This window comes from Zingiber officinale, chromosome 2B, assembly GCF_018446385.1.
Source record: "Zingiber officinale cultivar Zhangliang chromosome 2B, Zo_v1.1, whole genome shotgun sequence".
NCBI lineage: Eukaryota > Viridiplantae > Streptophyta > Magnoliopsida > Zingiberales > Zingiberaceae > Zingiber > Zingiber officinale.
Window position 1 is genome coordinate 69,494,751 of NC_055989.1, and position 21,769 is coordinate 69,516,519.

The 21,769-nt window shown below is 34.7% G+C and overlaps 1 protein-coding gene across 1 annotated transcript; it reads right to left on the bottom strand.

Annotated features, from left to right (window-relative positions):
- Positions 1 to 7,167: 7,167 nt before the first annotated feature.
- LOC122045817 lies at positions 7,168 to 16,814 on the bottom strand. Its single transcript, XM_042606189.1, has 4 exons — positions 16,625 to 16,814; positions 14,581 to 16,333; positions 8,209 to 9,284; positions 7,168 to 8,110 (listed from the first exon to the last, which is right to left on the bottom strand). The coding sequence occupies exons 1-4, from the start codon at positions 16,663 to 16,665 to the stop codon at positions 7,183 to 7,185; spliced, it is 3,798 nt and encodes a 1,265-aa protein (XP_042462123.1). The 5' UTR covers positions 16,666 to 16,814; the 3' UTR covers positions 7,168 to 7,182.
- Between the last annotated feature and the right edge of the window lie 4,955 nt (positions 16,815 to 21,769).

Sequence of the window (21,769 nt, forward strand, 5' to 3'; positions counted from 1 at the left end):
TCTTGAAAGAAACGCATTGAGGTATTTTTAAAACCGATTTTGATTTATTGTTAATATTAAAATATGGATTTGTAGCACCGAAAGACAAAGAGGAGTATTAATGAACCAAAAAAAAGCAAACAGATTTCGTGGCAAATGGACGAGCCGAATTCCATCTACCTCCACAAGAAGTCAACAGAATCGGCGTCTACAAATCAGCAAAGGAACTTTGGGAAAAGTTCCTGGAACTACACGAAGGTACGTCCGAAGCTAAACTCGCAAAGAGGGATCTACTCCGGAACCAAATCAGCAATCTCAGAATGAAAGAAGGCGAATCAGTTGCTCAACTACACGAAAGAATCAAGGAGCTAATCACCAGCCTAACAAACCTCGGAGAAACGGTAACCAATCAGGACACGCTATGGTATGCTTTAAATGTGTTCTCGAGAACACCGGAATGGACATCTATAGTAGACTCCTACTATATCTCCAAAGATCTCGAGGTGAGTACTTTACAAAAACTTTTCTCTACTTTCGAATAATACGAATCTCGATGCACGAATCTCGGTGTGCAGAACAAAGAAAAGGACCGAGTTAGAACATTGTCCTAAAGGCAAGAACGGACGATCTAGACTCCGAAGAGTCAAGTAATAGAGACGAAGCGGCTCTAATGGTAAGAAAATTTAGTAAATTCATTAAATCTAATAAATTTAATAAGTCAAAGGCAAAGAAATACTTTCGGAGGCAAAGAAACACTTTCGGAGTAAAAGAAACGTCCGATGTTACAACTGCCAAGGGGAATGGCACATCAAAGATGAATGCCCTAAACTAAAGAAGAAGGAGAAAGACAAGAGCATCAGACCAAAGCACAAGAACTTGAAGGCCATATGGGATCATCATCCTCTGGAAGCCAATTATTGAATTTAATGTTTAATTGACTAACTGTTAAATGATTTCCTGTCATAGTCATTTAACAAATTTTAAAATTTTTTAAGGATTAGTCGCATTTTTAGAATTGACAAAATGTTTTCTTTAAAACTCTTTCTTGTCAAATACAAAGTATGACTTTATGGAATGTTTTTAAGTACCCCTAAAATTAATTTTCTAACTTACTTATATTATTTTTTTATTTTTTGATGTGATCAAAGGGAGAGGAATAGATACAAGAGATTTTTTTTTTAATTTTGCAAATTTTGAATTTTGCAAATTTTGAATTTTGCAACATTATACTTAATGTTCCTAAAATGTTATTATTGCAATTTCTTTATAATACTTTTATTGCATTATTTTTACCCTAACTTGAACTTGGGTTGATGCACATCAAAAAGGGAGATTATTGGAACTCTGTGTTAGTTTTGATGTAATGAACCAAGTTAAATTAGGTCTTGTTGTGTTTGAACCTTGTGTCTAAGTGTGCAGGAGCTTAGGAACACAAGAAGTCGAGCGGAAGACGCAGCTAACGAGAAGGATGGCACGGGAAGGGAGCCAACGAGGTCGGTGCATCCGAGGGGCGAGGTGCTGCCAAAGAGTACACCGGTGGACGAGAATGACATGCGCAACGTTCCGAGTGACGAGAAGTCGGAGCGGAAGCCTGCTCGACGAGAAGGCTGAAAAATGAGTTTGGGTGAACCATATTTCGATTGGCCAAAATCACCCAAGCGGAAGAGTCAAAGGAAGAGAGTGAAGCTTGGTAGCTGCACTTGAAAGCGCCTTCAAGCCTTCATGGAAGACGCCTTCAATGTACATGGAAGGGACCTTCGATAGGCAGAATTTAGTCGTTGCCAAAGGATAAAGTTTTATCCTTTGGCGCCTCGCTGGAGGCACCTTCCAGCCACGGATAAGATTTTCCGAGGCTATAAAAAGACCTCTGGACTTAGGAAATATACATCAACTCTTGTAATCATTTCCTAACAACTGTTTGAGCTTTTCAACGAGTGTAAAAGACCTCTCCGCCTTCAACGAAGGAGATTCATATTACGCTTTCACTTGCCTTAAATTAACAACCATTTAGGTTGTAACCAAGTAAACCTTGTGCCTCTTCTTTTTAGTCGTTATTTAAATTTATCATTATTATTGCTTTTAATTAGAGTTGAAGAAGCAGAGAGATATTATTTTCTTTTTCAGGCAACTCACTCCCACAAGCCGGCCACCAAGGGTCCTAATATCTTCTTTACTCATCCTCCAAATGGGTGATTAATTCCGGTGCTACAGATGTAATTCTAATCTTTTTTCTACTTTTCAATCCAAAGCTAACACTCCTATCGTTACTTTAACTGATGGGTCTCCGTCTTGTGTTTATGGATCTAGCACTATCAATCTTACCCCTTTGCTTCCTCTGTTATCCGTCTTACATTTACCTAATTTATCTTTTAATTTGCTCCCTATTAGTCAACTAACTCATAATCTTAACGGTTGCATTTCATTTTTGTATCGTTGCTTATTTCAGGATCTTTTGCCGAAGATTATTGGAAGAAGATTATTGATAAAGGACATGAGTCTAGAGGTCTCTACATTCTTGACACACCGCTCCAAAATTCTTTTGCTTGCGCTTGTGTGTTACTTCTCCTTTCAAGGCTCATTATAGGTTGGAGCATTCATCTCTCCCTTTGCTCAAAAAGCTTTGTCCACAATATGGTAAGTCTTCATTAGATTTTGAGTCGTGTCAGTTTGCAAAACATTACTGTCTTAGTTCAAGTCCTAAAGTAAATAAACGTACTACTATTCATTTTGAATTAGTTCATATTTGGGATCCTTGTCCTATTTTGTCTGAACTTGGTTTTAGATTTTTTTTTTTTATTATTCTTATGTAACTTGGTTATATTTAATGAAAAGTCGTTCTGAATTTTTTTTCTCTGTTTTATGCATTTTGTGTTAAGCTTAAAACTCAGTTCAATATGTCAATCCATACTTTGCGAAGTGATAATGTCAAGTAATATACGTCCGGTGTATTCCAATCTTATATGGGTCATAATGTCATGCTTCATGAAACCTCTTGTGTTGATATCTATCCCAAAATGGTGTGGTCGAACGTAAAAACAAACATCTTCTTAAAATTGCACAAGTTCTTTTATTTCAAATGAATGTTCCTAAACCTTTCTGGACTAATGCAGTTTGTACAAAATGTTTTCTCATTAATCGCATGCCATCCTTTGTTCTTCATGATGAAGTCCCGTACAAAATCCTTTTTCCCAATGAGTCGTTATTTCCTGTTAACCCTAGGATATTTGGTAGCACTTGTTTTATTCGGGATGTTCATTCACATGTCACTATATTAGATCTCAAATCTTTGAAGGGTATATTTTTTGGTCATTCTCGTCTTCATAAAGGTTACAAGTATTATTCAAGTCTACTTCAAGGTCGTCACTCCTCGTGGTTGGATATCAGCAACTCCAGGCTTCAGGGTGTTCACTGCTCATGGCTAGATGTTCTGGCATGTGAGACTGCTAGTTGTGTGGATGGTATTTGTCATGCGATGTTGGACAGTATTTTGTGAGATTGGTACCTGCTAGGGTACTATATGATTTCATACCTTAGATAGCTACTCGTATATGATATTTCATCATAAGTGAATAGTTATCTTCGGACACATGTTATGTTGTACCATGTTACCTTTCATAAAAAAAAATCTACTCCAGGTGTCAACCTCTTGATTCATGTCCTGCACCTGCTACTTCATCATCAGATCCAATCCCAAGCGATGATCTTCCTATTGCGTTACGGAAAGGTAAACACAATGTACTTATCCTACTTCTTCTTTTGTTTTTTATAATAGCTTATTGTCTTCCTTTTATTCTTTTATTACTTCACTTGACTCTATCTCTATTCCTAAAATTGTCCGTGAGATCATATCTCATCTCGGTTTGAAAGATACAATGATAGAGGAGATGAATGCTTTAGATGACAATGACACTTGGTCGAACTACTTTCAAGGAAATTGGCTATTGGATGCAAATGGATATTCACAGTTAAAGTCAATCCAGTAAAAGTCCATCTTGTTGCTAATGTGAATTATTCAAAATTGACATTTGTTCGCTTGTTTATTTCAATAACCGCTACTTATCATTAGTCTTTCCATCAACTTGATATCAAAAATGTTTTTCTTCATAGTGATCTTTAGGAGGAGGTGTATATAGAGCAACCTCTTGATTTTGTTGCTCCAAGCAAGTCAAGGCGAGTTTGTCATCTTTAAAAATCTTTGTATGGTTTGAAACCGAGTTTTTGTGCTTGGTTTGGAAAATTTAGTCAGATTGTTGAAAATTTTGGTATGATGAAAAGCAAATTTGACCATTTTTGATCTACAACCGGTCAAGAGGAGTTGTAGGATTCTGTTAGTTGTGTATGTGGATAATATTGTTATCACTAGATGTGATACTATGGGAATCTCATCTCTTAAACCTTTCATTCATACTCAGTTTCACACAATAGACTTATGGTGCTAAAGTATTTCATGGGTGTTGAAGTTACGAGGAATAAAAAAAGGTATATTTCTATCTCAGAAAAAATATATCCTCGACCTATTAACTTAGATAGGAAAATTGGGGCCAAAGCCTTCAAAACATGCACCTCATAGGATATGGGAAAATATTTGAACATCCTGAGAGATATCAAAGGTTGGCTGGGAAATTGAATTACCTTACCATGACTCGTCCAGATATTGCATATTCGGTTAATGTTGTTTATGTCATCTCCAATAATTCATCATTGGACAACGTTAGAGCAAATTTTATGTTACTTGAGAGGAGCACCCGGATGGGATATATGCAAATCATGGGCACACTCATATTGAATATTTTTCAGATGCAGATTGGGCAGGTTCCAAAATGGATAGATCTATTTCAGATTATTGTATCTTTATCGGAGGAAATTTAGACTCATGGAAGAGTAAGAAACAAAACATTGTCACGATCTAGTGCAAGTCAGAATATAGGGCTATGGCACAGTATATGTGTGAGATAATGTGGATATATCAGCTCTTAACTTAAGTGGGATTTAAAATTTCAGTACCAGCAAAACTATGATGTGATAACCAAGCTACTCTTCATATTGTATCGAATCCTGTGTTTCATGAGCGAACTAAGTACATTGAAATTGATTGTCATTTTGTTCGTGAGAAAATTCTAAGCTTGATCTCTACAACATATGTGAAGACGAGAGAACTAGGGGACATCTTCATAAAAACTTTAAATGGGGTTCAGGTTGATTATCTTTGTAACAAATTGGACATGATTAATATCTATGCTCCAACTTGGGGGGAGTATCATATATATATATATATATATATATATATATATATATATATATATAGTGGTGATACCCTACATAGGGTTGTAAACGAGCTGAGTTTTGAGGTGTTTAAACTTGCTTGATAAGGCAACCGATCCGAGCCGAGCTTAAAATGAACCAAACTTTTGAAATAATTATTCAAGCTTGACTTGGTTTATTTTTTATGAACCAAACGAGAGCTCAAGCTTATTTGTTTAATTAATCTTGTGTATATTGAACGAACATAAATAAGCTCTTATCAAGTCGAACATCAAGTCTGTTTACGAATGCTTAGTTCATTTATAGCCCTAACCCTGCATACCCCGTTCATGGGCGACTCTCAGGCGCCCCGAGTAAATTTCGACCACTCGGGGCGTCCGGGCGAGTCTAGGAGCCCGAACTCAGTGAGAGTCGCCCAATAGTGGCCCACGAACGGGTGTGCAGGGTATCACCACACTATATATATATATATATATCAATTAGCAAGTTGTCAATTAACCTAATTATAATTTCCTAAGAGAGATTTTTTCCTAATATAAATTCCTAGTTTGTATATAAATATACCTCACTGTTCAATAAAGTATACATATTCTTTTTATCTAAAATAAGAGTTTGATATATGCTTATTAGTACAAAAGGTCTTATTAGGAGGAATAAAATGAATCAAATATTAAACTACGGAATTTCTGAACCCAACTCCCATTAGAGTACATTATAAAGCAATTTGTATTAAGCAGAATTATAAAAACATGCTAAGAGAAATACTTACTGTGTGTGCAAGCAATTCATATTACGCAAAATATACAAATGTACAAATGCTCATTTTTATTAAAAAAAACACAAATTTATCTAATGTTATTTATACAATAACCTTAGACAAATAAAAATTAATAAAGTCAACTAAACAATAACAAAATACCATGCAAAATAAGCATATATATATTATAAGATAATAATAATAAAGTATATGCAGGAAACAAAAAACACATGTAATTGTTTCAATCTCATAACAAAGCCCCCACAATTTCATTTATAAATACGAGTTATACCTCTCACATTTCAAAACAATTAGATTATTATTCTAATAATGTCAGTCGGGTAATTAAGAAAGTAAGCAATCACAGATTGATAACATATCAAAATTACAGAAATGTCCTAACTTTATCCCATTAACAAGCAGACTCAATCTCATAACAAAGCCCCCACAATTTCATTTATAAATATGAGTTATACCTCTCACATTTCAAAACAATTAGATTATTATTCTAATAATGTCAGTCAAATTGGGGGTAATTAAGAAAGTAAGCAATCACAGATTGATAACATATCAAAATTACAGTAATGTCCTAACTTTATCCCATTAACAAGCTGACTGCCTAGTTGACTATTTATTTACTCAATATTCTCCTTAAAACAATTTTAATAAACACAAATAACTCTGAAACAATTTCTGGTATATATCTAAATAGTAGATAAATGAATATTATAACAGACCAAATTATAGGTTCTTACAATTATATCATTGTAGTCATGTAATGTGAATATGCATGATTCCATGTTCTCAAATTACATGCAAAAGATCTTCTCGTATTCTCATGGACACAATCATTTTAATGTGATATTAAAGATATAGGATGCACATATATGACATTTATATTGAATAGGAATCATGCAACATGGGATTAATTGCTGGGAAGAGAACATGAAAATTTGTACCTGATTAATATTTGCAGCTATAATCTTTTCATCCTAAAATTTTATCATAAACTTTTGATTATGCTAGAGGCAGTACTGCTTTTCAGTATGCTATGTAGTAAGCTGTCAACCTACCTTGGTTTAGCATAGACAACAGAAGTGCATTTTGCTAGGCATAGTCTATGCTTGGCAAAGTTAGTATGACAATCTAATATTTAGGTGAGAATTAGATGTAGGGAAAAGTTTCTAATTCATTGGAACGTGATAGGTTACATTATCAGAGGGCAAACTTTGCCCAGGAGAAACAGACCATGCTGATGACATCATCACTAGGGACTGAGGATCACTTGCGAAGAAACTTTGTGAGTCATCTTCCGAAGCATCAGCATTGATAGCTAACTCCTTTCGCCTAACCAAGAAATTATCTGATAAATGATTTCCCCATATGTCATAAGTATGTTCTTTTTTGATCCCATGACTTTCCTCCTCTTTCATGCATTTATCCTTGCTATTCTGTCCTGGAGCACGAGCAGGAGGTGCAATTGGTGAACATGGGGCTAAAACACTTGAAGAACCAATATGGTGACGAGTGAAACCATATTCTGGAAAATTCACATTAGGTGCAGCTGGGTGTCTAGGCGATTTCGGATTTGCAGGAGACTGCCTTTGAGTAGGCACTACACCGACCATTTTGCATTGCTTATCAGATTCCAATACTCTCCCCGGTATAGTAATTTCTGAATCATGCATCTTATAGTGCCTTTGTTCCAAAGATAAACCAGTATATGGAAGATCACTTCGTGGAGAAACAGACCATGCTTTCTTTGGAGTAGAAGCATTCGAGGATACAGGTGACGATGACGTGGAGTTCCCACTCTGACTGCTAGAAACTTCAAGTTGCGCTGCTAATCCAGCTCCAGTAGCTCTTCTCTTTCTTCTTCTTCCTTTCTCCCTAATAACTTTAATAGTCAGACTACCGCGTTGTGGAGTTTCTATCATACTGAATTGATCAAGACTTTTGACATGGTTAGTTGGACACGAGATTGGGACTTCTTTTTGATAATTAAAATCTTGCTTCCCTTGTATCATTCTGGGGTGGTTAAGCGTAACATTTTCACAAACACGATATCTGTCCACAAATTTAACCTTAGAGTTCTCACCTTCGCTAGATGACCTGCATTACCAAATGTGAAAACAAAAGCTATAAATCAAGTACTAATCAGGATCATTCTATTATAACAAAAAAGAAATGAAATGACTAAAGAAACCAACCTGGAGAGTTTTGCATTATGATGACTGCAATTTTTTCCAGCCTTACTCACTGTTCGATCAGAATTCTCATAACAATCTTCAGTAGCCACGAAAAAGGAGTGTGGTTTTTTACTTGCCAACAATATCACAAGGGCAGAAACAGAAGCAAATATAAAAAGAGAGAGTTTCCATTGCAGTGGTTGGATAAGTGTTTGCCTACACTGGCTGAACATATCAAATGGAAGGCTTGCTTTCATAGGTATTACAAAGATGCCAGTACTTAATGCTAGCTCAAGATCCCTCTGAACAACATGCGTAGAGAAATCAGCATTGTATGAAATTACAAGCCTTACTGATTCCCCTGGTTCCAGAGTAAAATGTTCACATTCATGAATGGTAAACCCATCCAAACTACATTCAGTTCCTGAGATACTAAGTTTCTTCACCTGAAGAAGAAGATCACCAATATTTTTGACATATATCTCCTTGGAAATTCGATAGCTGCATAAGGAACTGGTGTTTTTGAGGCTTGTTATAAAATTTGCAGATGACATGTTTAGTGGTAAATGATTGTCAAATTCAAGCTTCCAGACAGGTTCACCATCCTCCAGAAGGGTGAGAGAATATGACCCTCCGAATGCTTGAATAGGAAACCATTCCACACCAGAAAGATTATTCCGTATCAAACCTGAGCTTCGCCACATACATCGATTTGCAGGTCGAAAGATAATTGGCCCAAACATCACAGTTTGAGAAGGATGAAGCAAGGCCTCTGTCACTGCTGAATCTGATAGGGAGAATCCAATTCTTGACTTTGGAAAGTTGATCTCGGTAAACCTACTAGAGAAGGTATACTCATATGGTTCATCAGTTTTGCAATGATCAATCACCTCTGCTGAGTTCAGTATAAGCTGCATTACAACAGGCTGTTGGCTAGGATTGTGTACAGAGATCCACTTAAAGAAATGTGTTCCAACTAGGACCACAGGAAAGAACATTTTGCATTCTTCAAGGACAGAAGTGTCAGTTCCAGCACCATGAGATATCCAATTGCTAAGTATTAGCTCATCCACTTCAAATGTTTTCAATAACTTTGACTGCACGTAGAAAACACAACATAATTGAAATGCAAGAAAATACAAGAAAAACAAAGAGGAAAATACAAGAAGATTGCATAGCTAAATATGCCGCCAATTTACTGGATCTTAAAGTAACTTCAGTGTTTGAGTTTAAATTTCCATTGTTCCAAAGTCTAACATAGACATTGAGTAAAGAACTGGATCCATCAAATAGCACAGACCCTCCTCTGCAATGCAATAGCCTATATGATGGAAATTTGATCAGATTTTCATTACCACCACTTATAGTTATATGGGCTTCAGAATATGAATACAAATACATAATTATTACTAGTAATGTGGTTCATAATTCTGCAAACTATAATTAAAAAATTTTAGTGCAACAAAGGTAAGGCATCATTGCTATGATGGATTTTAACAGTGCAATGAAGCAGCACTGTAACTATGATGAAATTTTAAGAGGGTGGTAGTTCAAATGTATAGATCTTATACAGAATAGAAATTCTACTTTAATGGTAAAATAATGGATATGTAATGGTTTTCCACAGGAACTAAGGGATTGTTCCAACTACGGTGTGATCAATATGAATGTCCTCCAACCAACAAATATGAATGTCCATTATCCAGAGCATCTAAGTGTTAATTCAAAGGAATCTTTTTGCTAGAACAGACAATCACGTCATTTATCAGAAAGTACCGAGTATCAAAACTGAAACAGAGAGTAGGATACCATAGAAATAAGGGGTATCAAATGTGACAAGGTTAATGAATCAAGGTTTGTATCATGAATCATTTAGTGATTTCGGGAATCATGAATTGTAAGATTCATGTTAATCATTAAAAAAAATATGTAAAAAAATCAACCTACTAAAATTTGTAGAAATATCATATTTAACACCGTAATATGATTAACAAATTAATAAAACACAATAGCATATTGCCAAAAATAGAAAAAAAATGTGTTATAAAAAATGAAATATGAAAATGAAGTATGTGGAAGTAAACATAATTATTCGTGAAAATGAGTCAAATCTAACAGCAATACAACAACAACCAAGTCTTATCACACTAGGTGAGGCCGGCTGTATGGATCATTTTACGCCATTGAGCTCTATCTCCTACTATATCATCATTTATACTTAAATAAATTTTATCTTATCTTATTGTTACTAACCAAGTCTTTTTTTTTATCTTCCTTTTCCTCGTTTGATATGTGTGTGTGTCATATTTCACATCGTCTAACTGGAGCATTTATTGGTCATTACATGCCCGTACCATCTTAAGCATGTCTCTTGGAGTTTTCCCTCAAGAGATGCAACTCCGATTGTCTCTTTAATGCTCTCATTTCTTATTATGTCCATCCTCGTATGTCCACACATCCACCTTAACATCCTCATCTCTATAACTCTCATCTTTTGCTCATGTTCTTGAGTCATAGCCCAACATTCAGCTCTATATAACATAACAGGTTTATCTGCAGTTTTATAGAACTTTCCTTTAAGTTTAAGAGATACTTTACGCTTTCTTCCATTTTAACCATCCTGCTTATATTCTATGTAAAACATTTCTTTCAATCCCTCCATCATTTTGCTAAAATGATCCTAAATATTTAAAGCTCTCGGTTCCCAATAACTCGTCATCTCCTATCTTAACAATTATCTCATTACGTCTAATATTGCTAAACTTAAATTCCATATATTCTGTTTTTATTCTACTAAACATAAAACATTTTCCTTCTAGTATTTCCTGCTAAAATTCTAGTTTAGCATTTACTCATTCACGTGTTTCATCTATCCAAACAATATCATTTGCAAACAATATGCACCAAGATACTATGTCTTAAATGTGTGCAGTAAGTTCGTGCATAATTAATATAAAAAGATAGGGACTTAGAGTTGATCCTTGACGTAATCCTATATTTATTAAAAATACTTCAGTTACTCCATCTGAAATCTTTACTCTTACATCCTCGTACATATCTTTAATTAGTTCAATATATGTTACGCTAACACCTCTCTTTTCTATAATTCTCCATATAATTTCTTTTAGGACTCTATCATAAGTTTTTTCTAAGTCAAGGAATATCATGTGCAGATCTTATTTTTGCTCCCGATATTTTTCAATTAATTATTTAAGAAGATGTATAGATTCTATTGTCGACCTTCAAGGCATGAACGCAAATTGATTTTCGGTCACCGTGGTCTCCTTCCTTAATCTTTTTTCTATTACTTTTTTCCAAAGTTTCATGGTATGACTTATTAATCTAATACCCCTATAGTTTGTACAATTTTGTACGTCTCCCTTGTTCTTATATAAGAGAACTAGAGTACTAATCCTCCATTGATCAAACATTTTTTTCATTTTCAATATCATGTTAAATAATTTTATAAGTCATTCAATACATTGTTTCCCTAGCCACTTCCATACCTCTATCAGAATATCATCTGGTCTAACGGTTTTTCCATTGTGAATCCCATATTCCCATTTAAAGTTTGTTTTACATCTGAAGTTTGAATTCTACGATAAAAATTTTAATTTCTATGCTCATTTGATTTACTTAAATTACCTAAGTTAAGTTGATCACCTAAACCTCCATTAAAAAGATGAAAATACTTCTTCCACCGTTCTTTTATTTCTTCATCGTTTACTAGTACCCTATTACATTCATCTTTAATAAATTTTATTTGGATAAGATTCCTTTCTCTCACTCTAGTTATTCTATAAATGTCTCTTTCCCCTTCTTTTGTATCCAATTTTTTATATAACCGTTCAAAAGTTTCATTCTTTGCTTCATTCACTACTTTGTTAACTTTTTTCTTTGCTATTGTATATTTTTTTAAGTTTTCCTTGTTCTTATAAATATATAATTCCTTATAAGCTATTCATTTTTTCCTTCACTTTCTCTTGTACTTTCTCATTCCACCATCAAGATTCTTTACTTAATGGTGCATGTCCTTTTGACTCACCGAGTACACTCGCAGCTACTATTTTTAACTTTAATACCATCTTATCTCATGTCGTATTAGAGTCACAGTATATTTCACCTAATGCTTGTACTCCTACTTTCTCCTTAAATATATTTTGCTTCCCATGCTTCAACTTCCACTACTTAATTCTAGGAGTCATATATATTTTCTTTCTATTGATACTATATTTGAGGCATATATCCAACACTACTAACCTATGTTGGGTAGTTGAGTTTTCTCCATGAATGACTTTGCAATCTTTACAAATCTTTCTATCCTTCTTCCTAATTATAAAAAATCCTAACTATAAGAAAGTCAATTGTGATTTATTATTCTCACTTTTGAACGTGACTAAGTGTTCTTCTCTTTTCTTAAAAAACGTATTAGCTAATATAAAATCATATGCTATCGCAAAATCTAATATAATTTTTCCATCCTCGTTTCTCGTTCCAAACCCATCACTCATATGTACCCTCTCATATTCCTCATTTTTCAACATGCCCATTTAGATCACCTCCTATGAAAATCATCTCATTTGGCGAAATGTTTTGTAATATTTCATCTAAGTTGTTTCAAAACCTTGATTTGGTAGCTTCATCTAATCCTACTTGCAATGCATATGCGCTAATTATGTTAATAGTTTCTTTCGCCACTATTATTTTAAAGGCTATAATTTTATTTCCTTTTCTAACTACTCCTACAACTTCATCCTTTAATGAACTATCTACAACAATACCCACTCTATTTTTTACTTTACTATTTCCTATGTACCATAACTTAAAACTCGAGTTCTCTATCAACTTTGCCTTCTTGCCAACCCATTTTGTCTCTTGTACACACAAAATGTTAATTTTTCTCCTAAGTCTAATAGCAATATTTATCTAAATATAATAATAGCCTAAAGCCTGCCTAGATAGTAATGGAATTTGAATGTTAGAATCTGGATTTTATTGTAGTAATCTAGATGCTGAAAGCTGGGATTTTCTGGTGTTTTGGTTATGTTGAGGACTTAAGGGAGAAGCTGGATATAGGAATGAGGATGTGCACTGAGTTGATAATCCACCAAAGGTGTCTGGTTGAATGCATAGGTCCCTAGAGTGAGGAAGTGCAGTAGGGCTGCTGAAGATGTGCGAAGAAGATGATCGACTGCTGAGGAATGCCTGATGGTAGATGAAGAAGTTGGTGAAGTAGTAGTCTCCGACGAAGTAGGCTAGAGTCAATGGTGTCCAATGGTTGACCTTCAGATATGTAGGTTGAAGTTGTGACGACAACACTCAGCCACATGAAGCTTGCCTAAGGGAGACATCTATTAAGGAAGAAGATATCGCCGATGAGCCATTGCCAACAAATTGTGAGAATGTGAAGTCTGCAGGCGAGAGGACGCTCCATCAAATACAAAACATGGATGAACTTTTAACCCTAAATCACTGTGTTATTTTATAATAACTCGTCAGATCAACATTATATTCCAAATTGTAAATCACCTGTTCTAAACTATATCAGTTCAATTTGAACTGAATCAGACAGATGTTTTGATGCAATGGAAGGTGATACATAAAGAAAAAGTTAATAGAGAAAGTAGAGAGACACGCACATTGTATTGTTGAGAGAAAGAGAATTATAGCATCAATCAGAGAGATGAAGTTTGAACAGGCAAAAATCAAGTGTCACATTACACTGTTGCCAAATTCAACCATCTTTTTCTTTCACTGGTGGCAATGCTTCAAAGAAGAGAAAGCAAAAAAAACAAAAACATTGTGTCCTAAATTTTTGGAATTGACCACATGGATCATCCTCCACTGTTGAACTCTATGTAAAACTATACAATCGGTAGTAGTTTCAAGGTCACCTGGATTTATTTTTAGTTATAGTTATGTTACATTGGTTGCCTTAGAACATTCTAGATGACAACTAGCATTACACAAAATATGGTAAGAATTTCTTCAGAAATTATTGACTGGTCCATATATGAATGAGATAAAGTCTATTTAATTCAAGTATCAAACAAAGCTATCTGATTCTTATTAATTCAGCAGTCAATGCATATGACACAAACTAATGAAACCTAAAAAATGCCAAATAATTGCCAATAAAACTGTCAAACAAGCCTTGATATGACAAGAATAATAAGGAAATCATAAGCTCGCATTGATTGGGATTAAATTGTACAATTCTGGCACAATCAAATTAAAAAACTTTAAAAAAGTAATCTTTGTAAATATTATAAGAAACACAATGCATTGGCCTACATTATTGTCCTTTAAAAGGGAACTATTTCCAGATAGTGTAGAAAGATAGAAGGTATTGTTAATATAGGAAGTGGTGTGACACATATAAAACCAAACTACCTCAGCAGGAGCTGATGCATTAGCAATGCCTTTTAAGGATCCTGTCCTTGAGTTTGTATGTTTTTCCTCCTCACTCTGTGATGACCAACTAATATATGATGCTTTTGATGCAACAATACCAGAGCCTTGTTCACTAAAAGAACTGGCATATATCAAGTCAAGGCATGAAATTTCCATTACAGAACTGTCAGAATTATTCGTCGCTATTGAAAGTTTACAATCACTGGGAATCTCAGGCTCAATCTCCATGGACAAAAAGGTTCTTGAGTAACTAACCGAACCTATTTTCGCAACAGCCCCAGGAAAAAGTAAAAAACCTTCCTTGTATCTGACTGTGAACAGATCTAAACCATCTGTAAGCTCAATACTAACCAATCTAAGTAGATCTGCTCCATGGTTTGTTAACGAAATTATAACAACTGCCTCCATCACATCGAGGGGCTCAAAAGCCTCAATATCTAAGGTAATTAAACCACTTCCATCACTATAATTCGTCTTACCGTGGATTTCTAGCTCAAGGGGGAGAACAACTGTGGCAGTTTTATCTAGTCTGGAATTGCGCAGCTTTAAACAGGTACCTCCAAGAACCTTTCCTTCATTATAAGGCCACAATTGCATTAGTAGAACTGACTCAGCCTTGTTAGGAGCTACTTCCCATTGCTTGTTCGGCCTAATGTCTAACCATCTCATTTCTGATGTATTACTTTCCAGTCTGAACCATTCTTTGTCAGCTAAAAGGTAATCAAGCCCACTTGACAGTTGCTGGGATTCATCCATACGACAAATAAAATGTAGAGATTGATTTGTCTGACTAGGCAAGGACAACCATGTGCTCACTTCTTCAACATAAAGCACATCGTTAAAAGGATTGTGCAAAGAAAAGTCCCAAACCAACTTTCTATTATTAGGAGCACTAATGCCCACTAAAGGCTCTATTTTGTATGGGGATTCAACAGCTATCCCTCTAGCTTTGATTATGAAACCCCCAGAACTTGTCTGCAAAACTAAATGTGCTGAGGATGAACCCAACCATTTCGGTAGGAACACAAAAGCAATAGAGGTAGACCCACCAGGTGCCACTATCAGCTCTTGAAAACCATGAGAAAAATACTGAGGGTTACTACTATAGCTTTCAAATACATGTAAAACTCTATTTTTATGAGGATTCTTCACAGTCAAGGAAACAATTGAAGGTGTATACAAAGCTCTCTCTCCCCAATCCAAAGAATGAGGAATTATCTCCACATCCATAGAAGAGCCATCATGAAGGCCTGAATCAACATGTTTAGAATGGTCATGAAGCTCACTGGTATTCCCACTTGAAGTGCTCATCCAAACATCAGCAAGAAGAGGCGCCATACATGACGTGGAGTCTACCATGTCGCTACTCTTTCCTCCGGCACTTAGCCAATCATCAACCCCGCTCATGGAATCCACCAAAGAACAGGAAACGACTCTTCCGTTAGATGATCTGAATGCCGCCAGGCCACCAGGCCGCCACTTCGAGATCGTGGCGCCAACCTGAGCTCCATAATCAGGGTCCTGGCAGCTATCATCCTCTGGAGGCCCTAAACCGACTAGGGTCGCAGGAAATCCGAAAGAAGCAGCCCCCACGCAAGCACCCCGCACCGAATCATCCGCGCAGGAGTTGTAAGCGCCCACACATGATGTCACGAGCACAATCAAAACGCCAAACACCAGCGACAACCATCGAAGAACTGGAAAAGGCCTGCTTCGCGGCCTCAAAGATCCCCTAAAAACAAAGCCAAGATGAATCGAACATCAGCAAAAGCGACGAGCACGCTCTAATCCATTAAACAGCTAATTCCGAACAAGAAAAACAACGCATGGAGAAGGAAGAAAATAACATTTTGAGGGTAGTTTTAGCATTTGGAAACCCAAGGAACCACTCTCCCGACCAAAAGTTCGCTTACTTTACCAAACAAACCTATTTTTCAATTTGAGATGGGAAGAAAACATTAAACCTAAGGGATTGGCCGCACATGGTGAGAAGACGAAACGGAGGCGAACTAGAAGAGCTTACCGGAAGAGGGAGCGGATGTGAACAGCGCAGGAAAGCATCATGCAGCAAAGAGAAACATGCGTCGCCGTCCGGTCGGTCTGGATCGCCGGCGATGGATGGAGAGAGGGAGAAAGAGAGAGAGAGAGAGAGAGAGAGAGAGAGAGAGGGCGAGGAAGACGAGAAGGTGGCGAAGGAGGGAGACTTCAGTGGTGGTGGCGAAGCGAATAAGAATCCACCAATTAACGAGTATTATTGATATTGGAACTCGAATTGACTACTATGCCCTCACCAGACTCGCGCGTGAATATCACGTGGGAGCAATTATGAACATAGATTTATTTCATAAAAGAAAAGGGGATTAATTAATTAGATGGTTCCAATTTTCAACGAAGCAAATAAAAAAAACAAATTAATACTTTTTTTTTGTTTTTCGCAAATTTATTTGTGAGGTCATGCGAGTAATTAACTATAATTAAATTAATATTTTTTTAAATGGGAAATTATATTAAAATAAGAGAACAAAGTCAAATGAATGATATTTTTTTAATAATATGTAGACGTCATATATGGGATAAATCTAGAATATAATTTTTATATTCAAAAATAGATTTTTTAAAATCTTTATTTTTATTGGAATTCAAAATTTGATCTTGTGTTTTACTAAAAATACTTACTTTAATATTAATAAAAATTATTTTAATATGATCAAAATTACTCTATTATTAATTAAAAATATTATATTAATGATAGTTAAAACTATCATAATATCGTTAAAAAATACTTTACACTAATGAAAACTCCTTCCATATTGATTAAGATTATTTTACTTTATATTATTATTATTTTATTAAAACTACTTCCTAACCAAGAGAAGAAATGTACCTAACAAATAATAATTTATAAAGAAAATTAGGATAAGTTATTTTTTAAAAAACAAATTAAGGTATCTTTTTTACTAATAATAGTATTTAATTAGGAGAAAGGAAAATACAGGTAGCTAAGTTTTATGCTTTCCCTTGCCAAAATGTAATTAAAATAGGTTATTAATCATCATTAAGTTAATATTAATTCATTTCCATTAGAAACACACGGATTGGTTATTATTAAGCTATTTAATGTGCTTTATTTGGACGCATTAACTAAAAAAACTTTGTTTTTTTTACTAATTAAACCAATAAATAAACGACACGTGCCCCCAAGGAACGGCGGTTGAACGGTGTCGCTGCAACGCCCGTCAACTCCACGTCTCTGGCGGCAGATTGAATGTCCCAATAGCGACACGTGACAGGGTAATGCGCGAATCGGAGGACGAAACGTGTGACCAGGTGAGGATCCGGTAAAAGGGACGCCAATCGTACTGTTCATTAAAACGACTTTAATGACTTCATTACCAATAATTTCAAACGATTATTGATATTTTTTTTCTTTCTTCGTTTTTATTTTTTGTTATTTTAAAAACTATAAAAGAAAAGAAAATAATAATAATAAATTTATTTAAGTTTAGTTTATTCAAACACATAACTAGGGTTGTAGTTATGTTGAAGTTTATTTATTTATTTATTTATTTTATCGAATTTATTTAAAATTAATTATTAAAAATCTTATCAAACTTCATTGTCTTATTAGTTATTAAGCTTAACTAACATTATTATTGTAAAATACTTAAATGTTTTTTTAATTTATGAAACTTAATTTATTCAAGATTGAATGATCAAGCTTGTTTAGTTTATATATATTTTTAATATTGAATGGATATAAATACAGTTTATTGAATCAAATACTAAGTTTATTCATAAACATCATTTTATTTACAATCGTCTTAAAATAATTAATTTATGATATTTTTTATAAATTAATAACATAACTTATTTTTATAAAATAATAAATTTTGTAATGATCTTAATAAAAAATTCTAATTGATTTCTTAAAAAAATGTATCCTTTTTAAATAATATTAAATTATGAAAATAACTGAATAATTTAAATCTAATTAATTTTTTTACTATCTTATTATTATTTACTTACGAACAGAGAATAATTTAGTCCAATTGAACAATTATTAATTTATCTTTTTTTACCATTATCCTTTTTATATTGATTTATTTATTTCATTTGGATTAATTGCATTAATTCAAGGATCCAGATCCTCTAGTCCATAATTTATAATCTTTTCTATAATATATATGCTCAATCGTGATTAAAATTTAATCAAAATTAATTATAATTTATCTAAATTTATTTTCCATCTAGATTATAATTTTATATCGAGTCAAACGGTCAAAGCTACTAACGATAATTAAATTATATAGTGTGAAGTAGAGGTGATTTCTTCACCGCCGGTGATCATCTAATTCGATCCAAAATTATAATTTAAATAACAAAATTAGCACACAAAAAATATCACAATTAATTTTAATCAGATTTTAATCAGGATATGAAGGACTAAGAGAGATCAGGGATGGCAGACAATCTGACCTCTAATCCGAGAGGTTTGAAACTGAAGATTAGATTTATAATTTCATCCCTATTATTAAGAAAAATGAGTTTAAAATATATTATTCCATTGAAGTCTCTATCCAATAAAGCCCCTGTATGTATGTCCCTTTCACAAACACTTTTTTTTTAAAATGGTACACTTATCGAAGACGCAACTTCTCTTTAAAAAAAAATAAAGTGGAAAAACAGATTTGGCCAACAAAACATTTGCCAATTAAAAGAACAGGGACAACAATTTGTATTCCTCCAAGGTTGCGAATTATTATTTGTTTAGTCAAAAGGAAATGAGAAAGCTTTATTGCTCAAGAAAAAGGATCTCTAGTTGTTCTTATTTCCTAAAAAGAAACAAAAGAAGTGCTTTTTTGCAAATATACTTTATTAGTATTGACTAGAAGGGATAACCTATTTTTCTAATACTTTAAACTATGAAAAAAACCTTTTATTTTAGACAATAGATATCCTACCCTCTAAATTACACACACTTTATATTTTAAAGTACTATATCACAAACTTTTTTTTTAAATATCCATTTACCTTTGATGGTATATGATACAATAGATATCCAACCCATTCTTTCTTGAACAACCCCAATCTCCAGCTAACCAAGTCATCATACAAGGTCACTTGGCTAATCTAATTTGAGCTCAGTGTGTTATTTCTTAGAGAGTCAACTATATCATGAAAAGAAAATTTCAATGTCCTCACTCAGTGTGGTATTATGATAGAGGAGGGGCACAATTGTGAGCTCAATCACCCATGACAGTGAGATCACAGTGAGCTATTTGTTTATACAAAAGATCATATGTTGATCAAGGAATCTCACACAACTGATCTCACAATCATCTATAGAGAAGTAAATCAGTAAATCGAACATATCACTATATAGGAGAGTATTTTCCGTCAATTTTTTGAGGAATCGGCACTTATCTATTTCTACAAATTTATTAAGTAGTGACTAGTTCGACCAAACCATGGGATTATGGTGAACTCTTTGTTAAGCAAAAAGTGATTATGCTCGTCTCAATATCTTGGTCATCTTTGAATCATCACGAGGAAGATAAATTATGATACATGATTGAGAGGTATGGATGAATAGGTGCATTGTCTCGGGTATAGGGATTTACATCTGGTCAATTTCGAAATACGACTTTTCACTCATTGGATAAATTTATTATTCATTTATCGTCTCAGCTAATTTCGTGGGGTGGAAAAACAAATGTGTGCTCTTCGTTGAAACAGGAGGAAACCCAAAAAAGAGGAGTCGCTGGAAGGAAAGAGAATGTACTCCGTTCAAGTTGTCTTTTCCCTCCTGGTAAACACAGAGCATTAATAAATTCGAAACGGCAATGTTATTTGAATTTGAAAGGGCGCGATGGCGCGGCGAGAGGGATCGGATCGCGATGGTATAACCGTGAAGGGACGGCGAGGGCGCGACGCAGATGCTCTGATTGGAAGACGACGATGATGGTGCTCATCAAGTCTGAAGACTTGGTTTCCTACCTCTAGCCTTGGAGTCGCTGCGGCGGCGAGATCAGCAAGCCCCCATTCCAGGTGCCGCCGCCGCCGCCTTCGTCGCGGTCACTGGAGGTTAGATGGACATAGGAATTCTCTTCTCGTATTGCGATTTTATGCATTTCCACTTAGTTCCTGCTTAATTTCTTTGGGATTTCTCGGCCAGAAATCGGGCACATCGTCGGCGAAATCTGCGCCGTCGGAGGCGGAGTTGACGGATGCCTTCGAGGCGGCGGGGCAAGAGATGCTGCGACAACTCGACGATTCATTCCCCATCGTCCGCAAGCCTCGTACACCGAGATCGAAGGAGAGATCCGAGATCCGAGATCCAGCTCCCGGCACCGTTCGAGCCCCGCTCTCAGCCGCGTCCCACGGCGATCTTTCTGGTAGGCCTGTTCCGCGTCGGCCCATGGGCCGAGCCGACCCGGCCAGTACGCGCCTGAGGGCCAGGTCAGGCTTCAACGATACGTTTCATTTGTTTACGATCATATCAGAAAACGTTTTAAACTGAATCAGGCCGGACGGAATCACAACCGGCCCGGCTCGATTTTCACTTTTCTCACTGCCACAGCACAGATCCTGTTGTCTCCCTTTTAATTCGACAGAAAAATTAAACAAAAATTGCTTTAATTCAAAGCAATATATCGTCTGAAGCACCGATCAACACATGATTTGCGCATTAGTTTATGCTTGATAAATTCAAGAATTCTTAAATTTTTTTTTAGTATATAAGTTAATTTGTAATACAATTTGTAGCTTGAATTTGAAACACACTGACACGAATTGATTTGTGAAATAGAATGACTGAAAATTGATTTGCAAATTAATTTATAGTCAAATTTTGAGATATCTCATTTGTTTTAGATTGTTTATCATAATGCCAAGCTTGAATTTTACCAAGAAATATTAAAAGTGAAAAGTTTTAATTTAATAGAGTAAAAATAAAATATATAAAATTTAAATTTAACAATATTTGATGTAATAATATAATTATTAAAATAAAAAATAATTAGTTTAAATATTTTTTAAAAAATTATAAAAGAATTGAAAAATATGTCTTATATAGAATATAAGTAACATTATTGAAATGAAAGAAAATATCAAAATTTTATATAATAATATAAAATCTCTAAAATTTAAAAGAAATATTCATAAAATG